Source organism: Doryrhamphus excisus, chromosome 9, assembly GCF_030265055.1.
Source record: "Doryrhamphus excisus isolate RoL2022-K1 chromosome 9, RoL_Dexc_1.0, whole genome shotgun sequence".
NCBI classification, from domain to species: domain Eukaryota; kingdom Metazoa; phylum Chordata; class Actinopteri; order Syngnathiformes; family Syngnathidae; genus Doryrhamphus; species Doryrhamphus excisus.
Genome location: NC_080474.1, coordinates 4,425,726 through 4,442,361, shown reverse-complemented (window position 1 = coordinate 4,442,361; position 16,636 = coordinate 4,425,726). Strand labels below are relative to the sequence as shown.

The 16,636-nt window shown below is 37.2% G+C and overlaps 1 protein-coding gene across 1 annotated transcript in view; it reads left to right on the top strand.

Moving 5' to 3' along the window:
* pde11a (phosphodiesterase 11a) overlaps positions 1–16,636 on the top strand; it is a 53,168-nt gene that overhangs the window by 20,282 nt on the left and 16,250 nt on the right. Inside the window, exons 8-14 of the mRNA XM_058082155.1 lie at positions 2,105–2,172; positions 2,254–2,346; positions 3,754–3,804; positions 8,908–9,054; positions 9,142–9,249; positions 12,552–12,661; positions 14,705–14,795. Coding sequence (XP_057938138.1) covers positions 2,105–2,172; positions 2,254–2,346; positions 3,754–3,804; positions 8,908–9,054; positions 9,142–9,249; positions 12,552–12,661; positions 14,705–14,795 — 668 coding nt within the window. The remainder of the gene's footprint in view (positions 1–2,104; positions 2,173–2,253; positions 2,347–3,753; positions 3,805–8,907; positions 9,055–9,141; positions 9,250–12,551; positions 12,662–14,704; positions 14,796–16,636) is intronic.

Sequence of the window (16,636 nt, the reverse complement as noted above, 5' to 3'; positions counted from 1 at the left end):
ATGTCAAAAATCCTCTATATGAAAGGGAAGCTCTGCTGTTTTTTTAGGACTTATTGTAAAAATCCTTGTCCAAGAGCCTCTATATGGCAGGACTGCTGACAGTTTCAAGGACCTACTGCAAAAACTGTCAAAGATCCCATACTATATGACAGGAGTGCTCTGCTGTTTTTACCGACCGACTGCAAATATTCTAGTCAAAGATCCTCAATGTGACAGGAGCACTGATGTTTTTAACGACAAACTGCATAAAATACATGTCAAAAATCCTCTATATGAAAGGGAAGCTCTGCTGTTTTTTTAGGACTTGTTGTAAAAATCCTTGTCCAAGAGCCTCTATATGACAGGACTGCTGACAGTTTCAAGGACCCACTGCAAAAACTGTCAAAGATCCCATACTATATGACAGGAGTGCTCTGCTGTTTTTACCGACCGACTGCAAAAATTCTAGTCAAAGATCCTCAATGTGACAGGAGCACTGATGTTTTTAATGACAAACTGCATAAAATACATGTCAAAAATCCTCTATATGATAGGGAAGCTCTGCTGTTTTTTTTAGGACTTATTGTAAAAATCCTTGTCCAAGAGCCTCTATATGACAGGACTGCTGACATTTTCAAGCACCCACTGCAAAAACTGCTTGTCAAAGATCCTCAATGTGACCGGAGCGCTGATGTTTTAAGGACAGACTGCAAAAATGCTCGTCAAAGATCCTTTATATGACAGGAGTGCTCTGCTCTTTTTACGGACCTACCAGAAAAAACGCTAGTCAAAGATCCATAACGTTTTAAGGAAAGACTGCAAAAAAAACCTTGTCAAAGACCCTCTATAGGAAAGCTCTTTTGTTTTCAGGAGTTATTGAAAAAAATCAAATATAATCAAACCCCAATGTGACAGGAGTTCTGAGATTTTTAAGGACCAACTGCAAAAAATGCTTGTCAAAGATCCTCCATGGGAAAGCTCAGTTTTTTTAGTGCCTATTGTAAAAATGCTAGTCAAAGATCCACTTTTTTGGACTGACTACATAAAACACTCATCAAAGATCCTCAATGTGATAGGAAAGCTCTATTGTTTTTTAGGACCGACTGCAAAAAAATTGGTCAAAGATCCACTTTTTTGGACTGACTACGTAAAACACTCATCAAAGATCCTCAATGTGATAGGAAAGCTCTATTGTTTTTTAGGACCGACTGCAAAAACATTGGTCAAAGATCCACTTTTTTGGACTGACTACGTAAAACACTCATCAAAGATCCTCAATGTGATAGGAAAGCTCTATTGTTTTTTTAGGACCGACTGCAAAAACATTGGTCAAAGATCTACTTTATTGGACTGACTACATAAAACACTCATGAAAGATCCTGAATGTGATAGGAAAGCTCTATTGTTTTTTAGGACCTACTGCAAAAACATTGGTCAAAGATCCTCTATATATAGAGACACACTACTGTTTTTTGGAAGAACCTACTGCAAAAAAAGGTAAACAAAGATTCAAAATTACAACTCAAAGAAAAACAATACCCATGTCAAAGATCCTGTATATAAAAACAGCCCTCTCTTGGTTTTAAGGACCTACTGTAAAAAAAAAAAACAACAAAAAATGTGAGTGACTGGTTCTCAATAAAACAGTTGTGTTCTGCTGTTTTTAGCATTTTGCCATAAAAATGCTGTCATAATGTCATAATGTACAAGGGCATAAAAATGGTCTCGCTCTCCCCTTTAGCTCAAATGGCACTCAGTAGAGCGTAAAGCCGCCCCCCTGATCCTCTTCGGCACCAAGGTCTTGCACTAACAGTCCTCTTTAATATAATCAATAACACACCCATAACAGCTCACGTTGCTGCTTGCAAACTGTTTTCCCCATTTGTCAGATGCACAGTGGCTGTCTTGGAAGACTGGTTTTGCCCATGAGCACACACGTAGTTATTATTATAACGCCTCCAAGCACTGAAACACAGTGACTGTAAGACTGAGAAAAGGGCTCACTCCGTCCATGTCATTGTTCTACAGAATGTGCTGAAACCAATGCACAGAGTGAGCTCTCGTACTGTCTGTCTGTTTACTTTATTATGTAATTCATTATTTTATTTTTTCATTCATTTCACAGGTGTGGCTCAAGTGTTGAACCGCCTCGATGGGAAACCTTTCGATGATGCAGACCAGCGTCTCTTTGAGGTATACTTTGCTCTCGCCTGTGTATTTTTACTGACTTGGCTGATGGAAATTGTTTCCATATTGCTGCATTTTTTTTCATAGGCATTTGTGATCTTTTGTGGACTGGGCATCAACAACACCATCATGTACGACCAGGTGAAGAAGTCCTGGGCCAAGCAGTCGGTGGCTTTGGATGTAAGAACGCCGTAATCATAAGAATTGCGTAATTTTCAGTTAAGCCCCAAATTGTTCATATTGTATAATCTGGACTTTGTAATACCAAAATCTATGTCTACAACAATTCACACCATTCATTAGGGCATATTTAGATTATTCTAAAACATACTAGACTTCTACTAACTGCAGCTACTAGCAATACAGTGGAACCTCGGCTTTCTGTAATGGATTAATCGGATTAATTGGACATGATTTCTTATGGGAAAAATGAGTGTGATGAATGAATGTGAGTGTGAATGGTTGTTTGTCTATATGTGCCCTGTGATTGGCTGGCCACCAGTCCAGGGTGTACCCCGCCTCTCGCCCGAGGACAGCTGGGATAGGCTCCAGCACCCCCCCCCCCCCCCCCCGCGACCCTTGTGAGGAAAACATTTGCAGCGTTTGCAGCGTTGGAAACATAGTCAAGGAAGTGCCTTTTTATAACGGATAAAATCCGATTTCCGCATATACCGGATATAAATCCGATATATGCGTAAAACGGACATTTTCCGGTATACGCATATAACGGATTTCGCTTATATCGGACAAAACCAGTGGGAACAATTGAATCCGATATATCCGAGGTTTACTGTAATAACATTACGGGGAAAATCTTGTCGTTTTCAATAAAAACCTGGGACAAAGGGTTATCGACAATCGAAGATCTGCCACTTTGGTGACCCCGACGTGATCCAGTTGAAACAAACACGCAGTAGTTGGATTCAACCTAACGTACGCTACAAAAGGTCTTTTCCAACTTTTTCTCTTTGGCTATTGTAAGACACCTGGGGGCCTCTTTTAGGTAGCCAACTGCTGGGTTGGGGGCGTTGTGGAAGTGGTTGTCGAATAATGTCCTGCTTGATCCTTTTCAGCTTCAGCATTGAATCACGTCGAGGTCACCGTTTGTTGATAACCTCCTCTTCTTAGATGTTTTTGGAATTAATGACGGCAATGCAACACAGTGTCATGTCACTATCATATTGTTTGCTTGGACAACAGGAAGTTGTAGGGATCATCCAATCAGCACCTTTTCATTTGCAGGTGCACGACGAAATAATGCATTATGAAGTGATCCGACGATTAAAATCATATGCAGGTGCATCACTTCTAGCAGCGTTGAATAGCAATTTGTGATCAAATATGCAACTGCAGTTTTGTGCAAGGTATTTCTCAGGAGGAATAACAATGGGATTAGGGTTGACGTCGCTACTCACTCGGAGGCGAGCGGACAACTTTGCCAGATGCTGTCAACTAAAGCGGCGTCATTGTAATATGCCGTGTAGTCTGTCATGGCCGATACCTTCGACGCGTCTTCTCTGTGACTCACTGCGTATTTTAATGATTTAAAAAAACAGTTCGAGTGACACAGGTGTCATTATTTTGCAGGTTCTCTCATACCATGCTACTTGCTCCAAGACTGAAGTTGACAAATTCAAGGTAAATGATTTTATTGTATTGTATCTATTAGTATTGTCCTCATAATTCATGTGTGTTTTATTGCATGTTCCCCAAGCCAAGGATGGAGAGGCATATTCAGTATTTTTATATTCATACTCACCTGCAGCACTTGGTTTAGTTGTCTCTCTCGCGCTCAGGTGAATGATGAAAAAGATGGCAGGACCGTGAAAACAGGTGTCAGGAAGACCATTATATTTTTCAGGAAAATGATGGAGACGCATACAGAAACTCATTAGGGTTCCTTGGCCATTTTTTGTTCTCATTAAAAATCGTATAGATACTTTGTCTAGTTTTATAGATACTTTGTGCAGATTTGTCTAGTTTTGCAGGATGTTGTCTTAAGCCCGCATAAATGAAATAAAAAATTACAGGATTTTCCATTAGCGTTTATCAATTATATGGATGGAATGTAAATGTTAATTTTTTTTTTTGCTGCTATGATAATTTTAATGAAATTCAGTGAGCTTTATGTTGGATTTAAACACAAACATCTTCCAGATGAACAACATTTTAAAGAGGGTCGACCGATATTATTGGTCGATATTATATATGATATAAAATGACGTTGTGCTCCACAAAGCCATAATTGTAAATATAAAGCATTCCAAGGGTGAGGAAGACATCTGTCTTTTAATATGTGTAATGTAATATCACAACTCAAGAAGAATCACTCAGAGTTCACATGCACGGTGGTCGAGTGGTTAGCGCGCAGACCTCACAGCTTGGAGACCCGAGTTCAATTCCTCCCTCGGCTACCTCTGTGTGGAGTTTGCATGTTCTTCCCGTGCATGAATGTGGTATGAATGTGAGTGTGAATGGTTGTTTGTCTATATGTGCCTTGTGATTGGCTGGTGACCAGTCCAGGGTGTACCCTGCCTCTCGCCCCAAAGACAGCTGGGATAGGCGCCAGCACCCCTGTGACCCTAGTGAGGATAAGTGGTAGAAAATGAAAGAATGAATGATTGTATTAACCCAGTTTCATACTTTGCACTTCACTTTCTTCTTATTGGGATGTTTGTTGTGTTTATTATTTAATTGGGTTTATATTTGTGAATTGAACCTTTGAGACATAATATTAAAACAAAATATGACACATATTCTATAACTTGTACTGCATACTGCAGAATTTGTCTTATTTTGCACAAACAAGTGTTTATTTGTGAAATTATATATGACAGAATCTTCTTGAATTCAATAATATGTCTTCCCCTTTTTGTGAAATTGCTGGAACTCGCAACTTTCTTTGGCACCATGGTGGGTTATTTTTCAGTCACACTCAACAAAAACTGAGTATCTTGTTTGGACACTTGATTCCGTACAATGATACAGTGATAATCTGGAAGAAAAACAATATCCAGCATTTCTCATTTCAATATTAAAATAAAAACACACAAAAAGCATTGAATTGCATTCTTATTCAAGATTTCTCTAGTTATTGATTATATATAATAATAATATTCCATGAGATGATAATCACTCATTAACTTTGTACATCCGAGAAACAGACTTAGCATGCCAACATGTAAATGACAGAACTCGATAGACCCTTGCTCTCACTGCATTATTTGTAAAAATTAAAACTGAAAAGACATTTTACATTTTTAATTGGCTTGACATTTCTGAAATATGGATATGACCTCATTTCCTGCCCTTCCAAGTGAGGGATTTTCCCCTGTGACCATTATGGAAAAATAGGAACCCTGCTTTTTTTTCTGTGTGGTTGTGTGATCTCTTCAGCACTGTGCTCTGCATGCCCCCACCCCCCCATCCCTTTCCTTCTTTCATAACTGCTCTACATATGGATCCTTATTGAGTGCGCTTGACTGCAAGTGCCAGTGCCAGTAAACAAACCTGGCTGGCATTTGCTGTACCCGCGAGCTGTGAATTAAAAGCGAGGTCATGAATGCTACACCTGAGTGCTGAGGATTCGTAATGTGAGCCGCAGTTGTAATGCAGTCATAACATGTACTGTGTAGGGCAGGGGTCTTAAACACGCGGCCCGTGTGCTAAATGTGGTCCGCAGGACACTAGTTTGAGGCCCCCGCCTTGATATGAAAGTTTAATGTTAGTGCGGCCCGCGCAAGTTTGATATGGATGCTGTATGGTATCATGTACCCAGAAAAAATTATTACGTTTGATTAATGTTCATGTTAAAGGTTAAATAACTGTTAATAGTTATCCTCCCTATCCGTGTGGAAGTGGTTAGTTTTTGGCTATTTAAGTTTAAAGGAAATAACTTGAAGGCTACCGTTTAGGTCGCTAGCTCTCTAGTTTGCGAGTTAGCATGTGTCTCGAGACCCTGCAGTTGCGCAATATGTTGTAAATAAAAAGAGTATAAATGTGACTATAGTCGTTTTGTCATGTCTACAGGGCTCTAATAATGCTTTGTTCATTTTAATCTGAAAAAAATAATTTGTCTACCTACCAACTATATGTGGTTTCTTAAGTTTTTATTATTTGCCGTTTTATTATTATTATTATATTTATTTATTACTGATTAATTGATTTTCTTTATTCTTGATTTGTTTATTTATTTTTCATCTTATTTTGTGTAGAAAAATAAAAATTAAGATATTTGAGAACAGTGGAATGTTTTATCAGAGCTTTTCTTGTAGAAAATCGGTTCCAAAGCAAAGTTTATTCATTTTTTTTGTTTTTAATAAATGCGTTTTTTTGGGGGGGGGGGAACCTGATGCGGCCCAGTCTCACCCTGACCCTAGCTCCAGTGGCCCCCAGGTAAATTGAGTTTGAGACCCTGGTGTAGGGGTACTGCCGTATTTGTTATTAATTTGTTCCAAAAGAAATTTAGACAGTAATATAAATCTCATTAATATGTTCCAGACACACAAAAATATGAACAAAAAGGATAAAAATAAAGTTTTACATGCACAAAAACGAATTAGAAATGACAAATGAAGTGGATAAATGAACATGAAATCACTACCATCAGTAGTATTCCTTCTCCTTTTCATGAAATTGCTGGAACTTGCAACTTTTTTTGGCACCATGGCGGGTTATTTTTCAGTCACACTCAATTAAAAACTGCACAAACTGTCTTGTTTGGACACTTGATTCCGCAGAATGATACATTACAGGGAAAATGGACTACCGGAATTTCCAGATTATACGTATCCATGTCGTAGCATAGGATATATTTAGTATACAGAAGGTTTTTTTTAAAACTTTTGATTAAATGTTAAATGTTTTTTTCAAAACAGTAGTGCACAACAGTGCATATAATATGGCTAGTAAAACAGTAGCATACCAGTAAAGTCATTCATTGCCATCCTCCTCCTCTTGCCGGGAACTAAAACCACTGAAGTCGTCTTCTTCAGCATTCCGATTGATCAGCCTCAAAATCCCTTCATTGCACACTTTGTCAGTCTCTTCCTCTCTCACCAAAAGTAGTAAATTACAGTTTTGTCCAGTTTCGTTCAGTAACCAAGACAGTATATGAAAAGTGAAGCGATATTTTGGCAAAATTGTTCTTTTAAGAAAACCGGACGCATATGAAAACCGAGGTTTGACTGTATGCGTAGTAGAACTTTACTTAAAGTATCATCATCTACAGTAATTATCAAACAGATAAGACAGCCGTTGTGCTCATTAGACCACACTTGACGATGGATACGTTTAATTGGGATCATTTATGTGAAATGTTTTTTTGCTTGACTAATGATGCCACATTTTTTGTTCTAATCAGCTGTGAAAGTAAACAAGGAAATCTTGTTTTAATACTCCCTCATTAATGTCAACCTTCTCGGAGTGAGCCCTCTCAGCATCCTCTGACCCTGCTTTGGCGGTAACAGTTAAAAATTATGTTTTTCGTATAGCGGGTAATATTATGAATTAGTATTTCAAACGCCATTATCGTTATGGACAGTGAAATGTGATGTGTTATTATTCACTTATATTTGTTGTTAAGCATCTGGATGTCCTGTTCAGTACTAGGATTCATTCATTCATTCATGTTTTACCGCTTTTCCTCACGAGGGTTGCAGGGGGTGCTGGAGCCTATCCCAGCTGTCTTCGGGCGAGAGGCGGGGTACACCCTGGACTGGTCACCAGCCAATCACAGGGCCAGTACGAGGATTCAAGAAGCTAAATAGGGAGAGAGAATAGTGGTTGGAAAACACTACCCCCTAGCATTTTAGTAGAGAATTGCAAGTCAGGATATCTTCCTTCAGCTACTACAACGTTTGTCCAATCTATTTTTAGAATGACTCCTATCACTAGTAACTATAGCTAATTACTTAGTAGTGTAATTTTTGGTTACACCGGAGTACCCGGAGAAAACCCACGCATGCATGGGGAGAACATGCAAACTCCACACAGAGATGGCCAAGGGTGGAATTGAACCCTGGTCTCCTAGCTGTGAGGTCTGCGCGTTAACCACTCGACCGCCGTGCCGCCTTCTTCTAAACTTAAGAAGCCAAAATGTCACCACTTCCACACGGAATGGGAGGAGTACTTTTTTCACTCTGTCATGGACAGGCCATGGCTGACTTCATGCAGTGTTAAGGTAATGTAATGTAAGGTAATGTCTCAATGTTTTGTGTCATTACTGCTACCTATCGAACTCCAGTCTCCTAGCTGTGTGGCTTGGGGTGCTGGAGCCTATCCCAGCTGTCTTCGGGCGAGAGGCGGGGTACACCCTGGACTAGTGGCCAGCCAATCACAGGGCACATATAGACAAACAACCATTCACACTCACATTCATACCTATGGACAATTTGGAGTCGCCAATTAACCTAGCATGTTTTTGGAATGTGGGAGGAAACCGGAGTACCCGGAGAAAACCCACGCATGCACGGGGAGAACATGCAAACTCCACACAGAGATGGCCGATGGTGGAATCGAACTCCGGTCTCGTAGCTGTGTGGCTTGCGCGCTAACCACTCGACCGCCGTGCAGCCCCTACTGAGTTTTTATTCCAGTAAAATACTAAATATCCGTTGTTACTATGTGGACACCTGAAGCTTACATATGCTTGGATGTACAAATATTTTTGTGTCTTTAAATTTAGTAGGTATGGCTCACCTCTGCATTCTCCATTGTCCCTCTTGATGTTTCGTACTGCAGGCTGCCAACATCCCCCTTGTGTGCGAGCTGGGCATTGACAAGCTTTCCTTTGACGATTTCTCCCTGGATGTGGATGCCATGATAACCGCTGCTCTGAGGATGTTTATGGAGCTGGGAATGGTCCCCAAATTTAAGATTGACTACGAGGTGATGGCTTTCTTTATGTTGTTTCCTTTAAAAAAAAAAAATTCACGACTCCTTTCTTGGGCACTGAAATCCCCACTTACCCTGCAGACGCTGTGCAGATGGCTGCTGACTGTTAGGAAAAACTACCGGATGGTTTTGTACCACAATTGGAGACACGCCTTCAATGTGTGCCAGTGCATGTTTGCCATGCTCACGGTAAAGCACACACACTGTAACCAATGTCGGTTTGACAAGAATTCAGTTAAACGCTCGTATGGCGCAAGAAAACGTAAAATACATGCAATGCTGAAAAAGCCTAAAGAAAATATACATTATTTTTAAAGGCGTAATATTATGAGAAAAAAACAAAACAACAAAAAAGGTGTAATTTTCGGAGTTGTAAAATGCAACATATAATTTTAATTTTTTTAATTAATAATTAAAGTATGTAATATGTTATTTTATGATAATAAAGTCCAACTATTAGGTGTAAAGGTGTAATTTTCGGAGTTGTAAAATGCAACATATAATTTTAAAATTTTTAATTAATAATTAAAGTATGTAATGTGTTACTTTATGATTATAAAGTCCAACTTTTAGGTGTAAAGGTGTAATTTTCGGAGTTGTAAAATGCAACATATAATTTTAAAATTTTTAATTAATAATTAAAGTATGTAATATGTTATTTTATGATTATAAAGTCCAACTATTAGGTGTAAAGGTGTAATTTTCGGAGTTGTAAAATGCAACATATAATTTTAACATTTTTAATTAATAATTAAAGTATGTAATATGTTATTTTATGATTATAAAGTCCAACTATTAGGTGTAAAGGTGTAATTTTCGGAGTTGTAAAATGCAACATATAATTTAAATTTTTTTTATTAATAATTAAAGTATGTAATATGTTATTTTATGATTATAAAGTCCAACTATTAGGTGTAAAGGTGTAATTTTCGGAGTTGTAAAATGCAACATATAATTTTAAAATTTTCAATTAATAATTAAAGTATGTAATATGTCATTTTATGATAATAAAGTCCAACTATTAGGTGTAAAGGTGTAATTTTCGGAGTTGTAAAATGCAACATATAATTTTAACATTTTTAATTAATAATTAAAGTATGTAATATGTTATTTTATGATTATAAAGTCCAACTATTAGGTGTAAAGGTGTAATTTTCGGAGTTGTAAAATGCAACATATAATTTAAATTTTTTTTATTAATAATTAAAGTATGTAATATGTTATTTTATGATTATAAAGTCCAACTATTAGGTGTAAAGGTGTAATTTTCGGAGTTGTAAAATGCAACATATAATTTTAAAATTTTCAATTAATAATTAAAGTATGTAATATGTCATTTTATGATAATAAAGTCCAACTATTAGGCAAGAAAAAAAGGCAGAAAAAATTCTAACAAGAAAAAAATCATCTCATAAGGAAAATTAAACGCAGCACAGTTGAAATATTAAAGGAAAATTAGGCCCACGACACATTCTAAAAATATATATTTTTTCATAATCATCTATTTTTGGGGCACTTTAGCAGTCTTACATTTCCTTTATGTCATACATGGGTTTAAAATGATTTTTTTTGGTGCATTATGCAAATCCTACTAAACTATCACGGGAACAGATCAGAAAGTAGAGACTTGTTGGTACTGGATTTAAATGGAACAAAAACGTAATGAATTCAACATCGATCACTTTTGGAAGTCAGCTGGTCGGTCGATTCATGAATAGTAATAGTCTATGAATATGTTATATACTGGATTTCAAACCTTGCTGTGAAACATCAGGGTCATTTGTCAGCCATTTCATTTTTTTATAGCGTTTTTGTACACTGAAAAAAATTTGGAGTGCCGTTTAATTGAGAAAAGCTAGGTAACAAATTGCACACACAATTCCTAAGTAACTTTTACTTGGGAAATATTCAAGTAAAATTTACTTCTCAGCAAGGATTATTTTTTAAATTAAAAATACTATTTAACATTACTTGAGATTTACTGTCACAGACACAAAAGGTACTCTGTTTGCTAGTAAATTTTACTCAAAAACTACATACCTTTGAATCTACTTAAAAATCCATATAAATATACTCACTTTTAACTACTTTTCCCTTACTTAATTTGGAGCAATTTATAAGTAATATTTACATAAGATTTAAGCTACCACCTACACTACTTTTCTAATATGATTGTGTTGTATTTTTGTATGATGGCCTTCTTTGAATTAAATGAAATTATCCTAACACATCTTCTGCAAAGCATTCTTTAAAACCAGAACAACTTTACTACATTTGTAGTACCGCTGTATTTACTTCCAGCAGTTATGAGTGCGGTTAGAAATACCATAGAAAACATTATAAATCATTGGAGATTTGTTTTACATTCACAATTATGCAAATAATTACAATTAAAAGACACGATAAAATGTGCTGAACTGTAACTTAACTTATAATAACAGTGAAATCGTTCATCAAAAGGAAGGACAAAGCGTTATACAGTAAACCTCGGATATATCGGATTCAATTGTTCCCACTGGTTTTGTCCGATATAAGTGAAATCCGTTATATGCGTATACCGGAAAATGTCCGTTTTACGCATATATCGGATTTATATCCGGTATATGCGTAAATCGGATTTTATCCGTTATAAAAAGGCACTTCCTTGACTATGTTTCCAATGTACCTGGACGCGCAGGCAACGCTGCAAACGCTGCAAACGATGTCGTATAGTGGCCTGTCACGATTCGGCGAATCGGAACGCCACGATGCGGCCATCTGATATATGTGAGGGAAATTTAATGGAAATGCATTGGAACGGGACTGGAGATTTTGTCTGAAATAGGCGAAATCCGTTATAAAAAATCCGATATATGCAATGAATTTTTATTGGAAATGCATTACAGAAAAATTGGTTCTTTTTTTTCTGTCCGTTGTGAGCGAATTTCCGATATATCCGAGTCCGATATATCCGAGGTTTACTGTAGTTAATCTACAGACCTGATCAAAATCTTAAAGCCAGTTGAGAAATAGCTAGAATTTACAGATCTCGTTTGGATCTTTATGAGGTTTTAATTAGAGCAAGAAGGGGGGAATTTGACAAAAAATACACTTTCTAAAGTAATTTATTGAAAACAACAATTAAATTCAAATAAGTAGATAAAAAGTTTAATACTGTTGCTCAAAAAATGAACAAAAACTCTCCAAACAGGACAAAAATATGTCTTAATGAGTCAATAATGAGTAGCTCCATCGTTCTTGTTAATCACTTAAAAAAGTGTTTTTGGGAACATCGGTGGCTCCAATTTCGTTTTCTCTACAATAGTGACTCACTCAGCATCTGACCTCCGGAAGTCATCCAAGTCCTATAAACGTGTGTCTTCCAGTTTATTGTTTGTTCTTCTTGTCGTTGGAGCGTTTCCCATTTTCATACGATGTCATCACAGCTCGTTCAAATAAGCTGTCAAGAAAAACGCTGAGTGTGCATGTTTGTTTTCTCATCTTCCAATCAGACGGCCGGCTTCCAGGAGACTCTGACAGAAGTGGAGATCTTAGCCCTCATCGTGGGTTGCGTGTGTCACGACTTGGACCACCGGGGCACCAACAACGCCTTCCAGGCGAAGTGAGTGTCGTCTATTTTTCCCTGCCAAGCTTTCGCAGCCTCCCACGTACTGTTTGTAATGTGTTGCCACCTGCGGCAGGCAGCAGATCGGCGAGAGTCTAGTGACAAGTTGTGTAAGACTTACATAAATGTCTGTTTGAAGAGGATATTTACATGAATGGGTGACATTTGTGTTTCTTTATCTTATGTACCTATCGGAGACAGCAGTGCAGTAGTTTAGTAGGATTTGCATAATGCACCAAAAGAAGCTGAAAAGTGCCGCTTTTCTATCATTTTAAACCCATGTATGACTTAAAGGAAATGTAAGACTGCTAAAGTGCCCCAAAAATAGATGATTATGAAAAAATATATATTTTTAGAATGTGTCGTGGGCCTAATTTTCCTTTAATATTTCAACTGTGCTGCGTTTAATTTTCCTCATGAGATGACTTTTTTCTTGTTGGAATTTTATATACGGTTTCCCGTATACGGTTTCCCCTCGTTTATAGCGGTTAGTTGGCTCCAGACACCACAGCGATTCATGAATTTCAAATATATAGGATTCAATGTTAATAAATTATATATTTTTATAGTTAGAATACAGCCTAACTTGATTATCACTTAACATTATTCATTGTTTACATCACATCGCGCTACGCTTATGATGCTACTAGCTCGCCAAATAGTGTGCTAACAAGCAGGTGAGCTAACCAGTTAGCCTTCTAAACTTTTCATTCATTCATTTTCTACTGCTTTTCCTCACGAGGGTCGCGGGGGTTGCTGGAGCCTATCCCAGCTGTCTTCGGGCGAGAGGCAGGGTACACTCTGGACTGATGGCCAGCCAATCACAGGGCACATATAGACAAACAACCATTCACACTCACATTCATACCTATGGACAATTTGTAGCATGTTTTTGGAATGTGGGAGGAAACCGGAGTACCCGGATAAAACCCACGCATGCACGGGGAGAACATGCAAACTCCACACAGAGATGGACGAGGGTGGAATTGAACCCTGGTCTCCTAGCTGTGAGGTCTGCGCGCTAACCACTCGACCGCCGTGCCGCCTTCTTCAAAACTTTCATTCATTTTCTACCGCTTTTTCCTCACGAGGATCGCGGGGGTTGCTGGAGCCTATCCCAGCTGTCTTCGGGCGAGAGTCAAACCAAACAACCATTCACACTCACATTCATACTTATGGACAATTTGGAGTCGCCAATTAACCTAGCATGTTTTTGGAGGAAACCGGAGTACCCGGAGAAAACCCACGCATACACGGGGAGAACATGCAAACTCCACACAGAGATAGCCGAGGGTGGAATTGAACCCCGGTCTCCTAGCTGTGAGGTCTGCGCGCTAACCATTTTACCGCCGTGCCGCCTTCTTCTAAACTTAAGAAGCCAAAATGTCACCACTTCCACACGGAATGGGAGGAGTACTTTTTTCACTCTGTCATGGACAGGCCACGGCCGACTTCATGCAGTGTTAAGGTAATGTAATGTAAGGTAATGTCTCAATGTTTTGTGTCATTACTGCCGTCATTATCTACCGACCACGTACCGTAGTACTTGTAATTCAGTATGTTTTCACTAATACTGCAGTAGACCATCATTAGATCATTAGATAGATCATTCATTCATTGATGAAGATTATATCATATAAAAAAGTAGCAAAAAGTAGCAAAATCGGTGGAAAAAAGCAAAGACCAAAGCTCATATTAATAGTTTTTTTCACTGACTGTATATTTCAAAGTAGAGATACAGTTTTTTTTAAGTATGTATAAATTCTTAGCATATCTACCGTATTATTGCTTTACATTGAATCCTTTAATTTTTCACCATGCTACCACTGCTCTAAATGATCCATAAGCGAGAATGTGAGAATTATTGATGCAGCCTTTGTATTGTGCAGGTTGGAGTGATTTCATCTATAAATAGAAAATGAACAACATCATTTAGGTGCAGTTTGGCTGATGCGTCTCCAATGAATGTTGAATGTTGGATGCTGATGATCTTATAATGTGTGTGTTTGTGTGTGTGTCTTTTGAATATGCTCCCGTCAGGACGGGCTCAGCTCTCTCTCTGCTTTATGGGACCTCAGCAACACTTGAGCACCACCACTTCAACCACGCCGTCATGATCCTGCAAAGTGAGGTACGCCATCTTTCTGGTCTTTTGTTGTTTTTTGTTGTTTTGTCGTCTCTGCTGCAATGCAGCGCTCCAGATGTTTTGCTCCAGCTAATGACTTGCACATAGCTGCACTCGTGCAGCACAGTGACCTGCACATGGGGCTCATTCAAACTGCATCCGTGGGTATGTCCCGAACCCTTTCTTCTAGGATGCACCGTTTGCTAGAGCTTAGCGTCCTCATTTGTTGGATCTTTTTTTCCTTTGTGCCATGTCTCATAAACCATCAACAGTGGAACCTCTGGTTTTTGCTCTTAATTTGTCCCTGAAGGTCTGACAAAAACTGAAAGCAGTTTTTCTTACAGGAATTAAGGCACGTCACATTATAGAGAAGCGACACACTCCTATAGAGAAGCTACACGCAATAACCAGCACAGAAAACTTTCTAGATCTTCCAGAATTCAGATGTAAATATATTCCAACAGTATGTTTTAATGTATTCCACCCACAGCGCGCTTCCAGGAACGCCCACTCTGCAGTTGTTGGTCAACCTCCGGTATTGTGCCCCTTTAGGTCCCCTTTAAAACAACTTTTTGATATATTTTTGAAAAATTACAGCGTAATTGATTATACTTACAAACGACCAGATCTTCTTTTCTCCCAACCTAATAATTAAAAATATTATCATAGTTTAAACAAATATTTATATTTAATAATAATTAATAATATAATATTTATAATATTATTTTTCCTTCTTATTCTCGTAAAAATGTGACTGTTAATTAATTTGCCTTTATTCTTTTAAAAATAAAGTAGATTTTTCCTAATTTCTGCTGTTTTTAATTTTGTAATTATTTCAGCTTTCTCGTTTTTTTTCTAGAAATTATGACTTTATTTCTATAATATTTTGACTTTATTCCCATAATATTATAACGTTTTCCGTGACCTAATTTTTTACAAAAATTACAACTTTTCTCATAATATAAATACTTTTTGAAAAATATTTTGCAAGTTTACGCTCGTAAAATTCCAACTTTTTTCTAATTAGAGTGGGACTTTTTTTCTTAATAGTTTGACTTTATTCTTGTAATATTACAGTTTTTTTTATTCTCATTTCTGCTGTACTTTCTTTTCCTCTTCTTGTACATTTTCCTCTTGTAATTATGACTTTACTCCTATAATATTTTTTTGAATACTTTCCGCAACCTTATTTCTAAAAATTACAGCTTTTGTTGGTTTTGTTTGCTCATCATATTCAGACCTTTTCAAAAATGCCATACTTTTTCTATGCTAATAATATTTTTTTTTATTCTGAGAATTATTTTTCATTTATTACAGTTGATTTTTCTCTAATTTCTGCAGTTTTAAATATTTTTACATTTTCTAATTATTTCAACTATCAACTTCTAGAAATGTTGACTTTATTTCTGGAATATTTTGACTTTATTCCCAGAATCTTATAACATTTTTAGAAAAATTACAACTTTATTTTGTTTCTTATGATATAAGATGATAGTATAAGATACTTTTTGAAGTATTTATATTTTGCCTCATATATATAATTATATTTATTCTTTAAGATTTCAACTATATAGTATAGTTTATTCTCATCAACTTTTTTGTTATTAGAATACAGCTTTCTAGTTTGACATTATTTTCATAAAAGTAGAGCTGCCCTCATTTCTGTTGTTGTTTTAAATACCTATACTGTAAATTAAATATTTCATATTTCCCACTTTTATGCACAAATATGAGAGGAGTTCATTGCACTTGCGCCTCAAGGAAAACCTGCAGCGACTGAAATATGTGAAGCGAGTAAACAAATAGCTCACGCTGCCCTCCAATCAATGCAATTACCGAGGCGATAG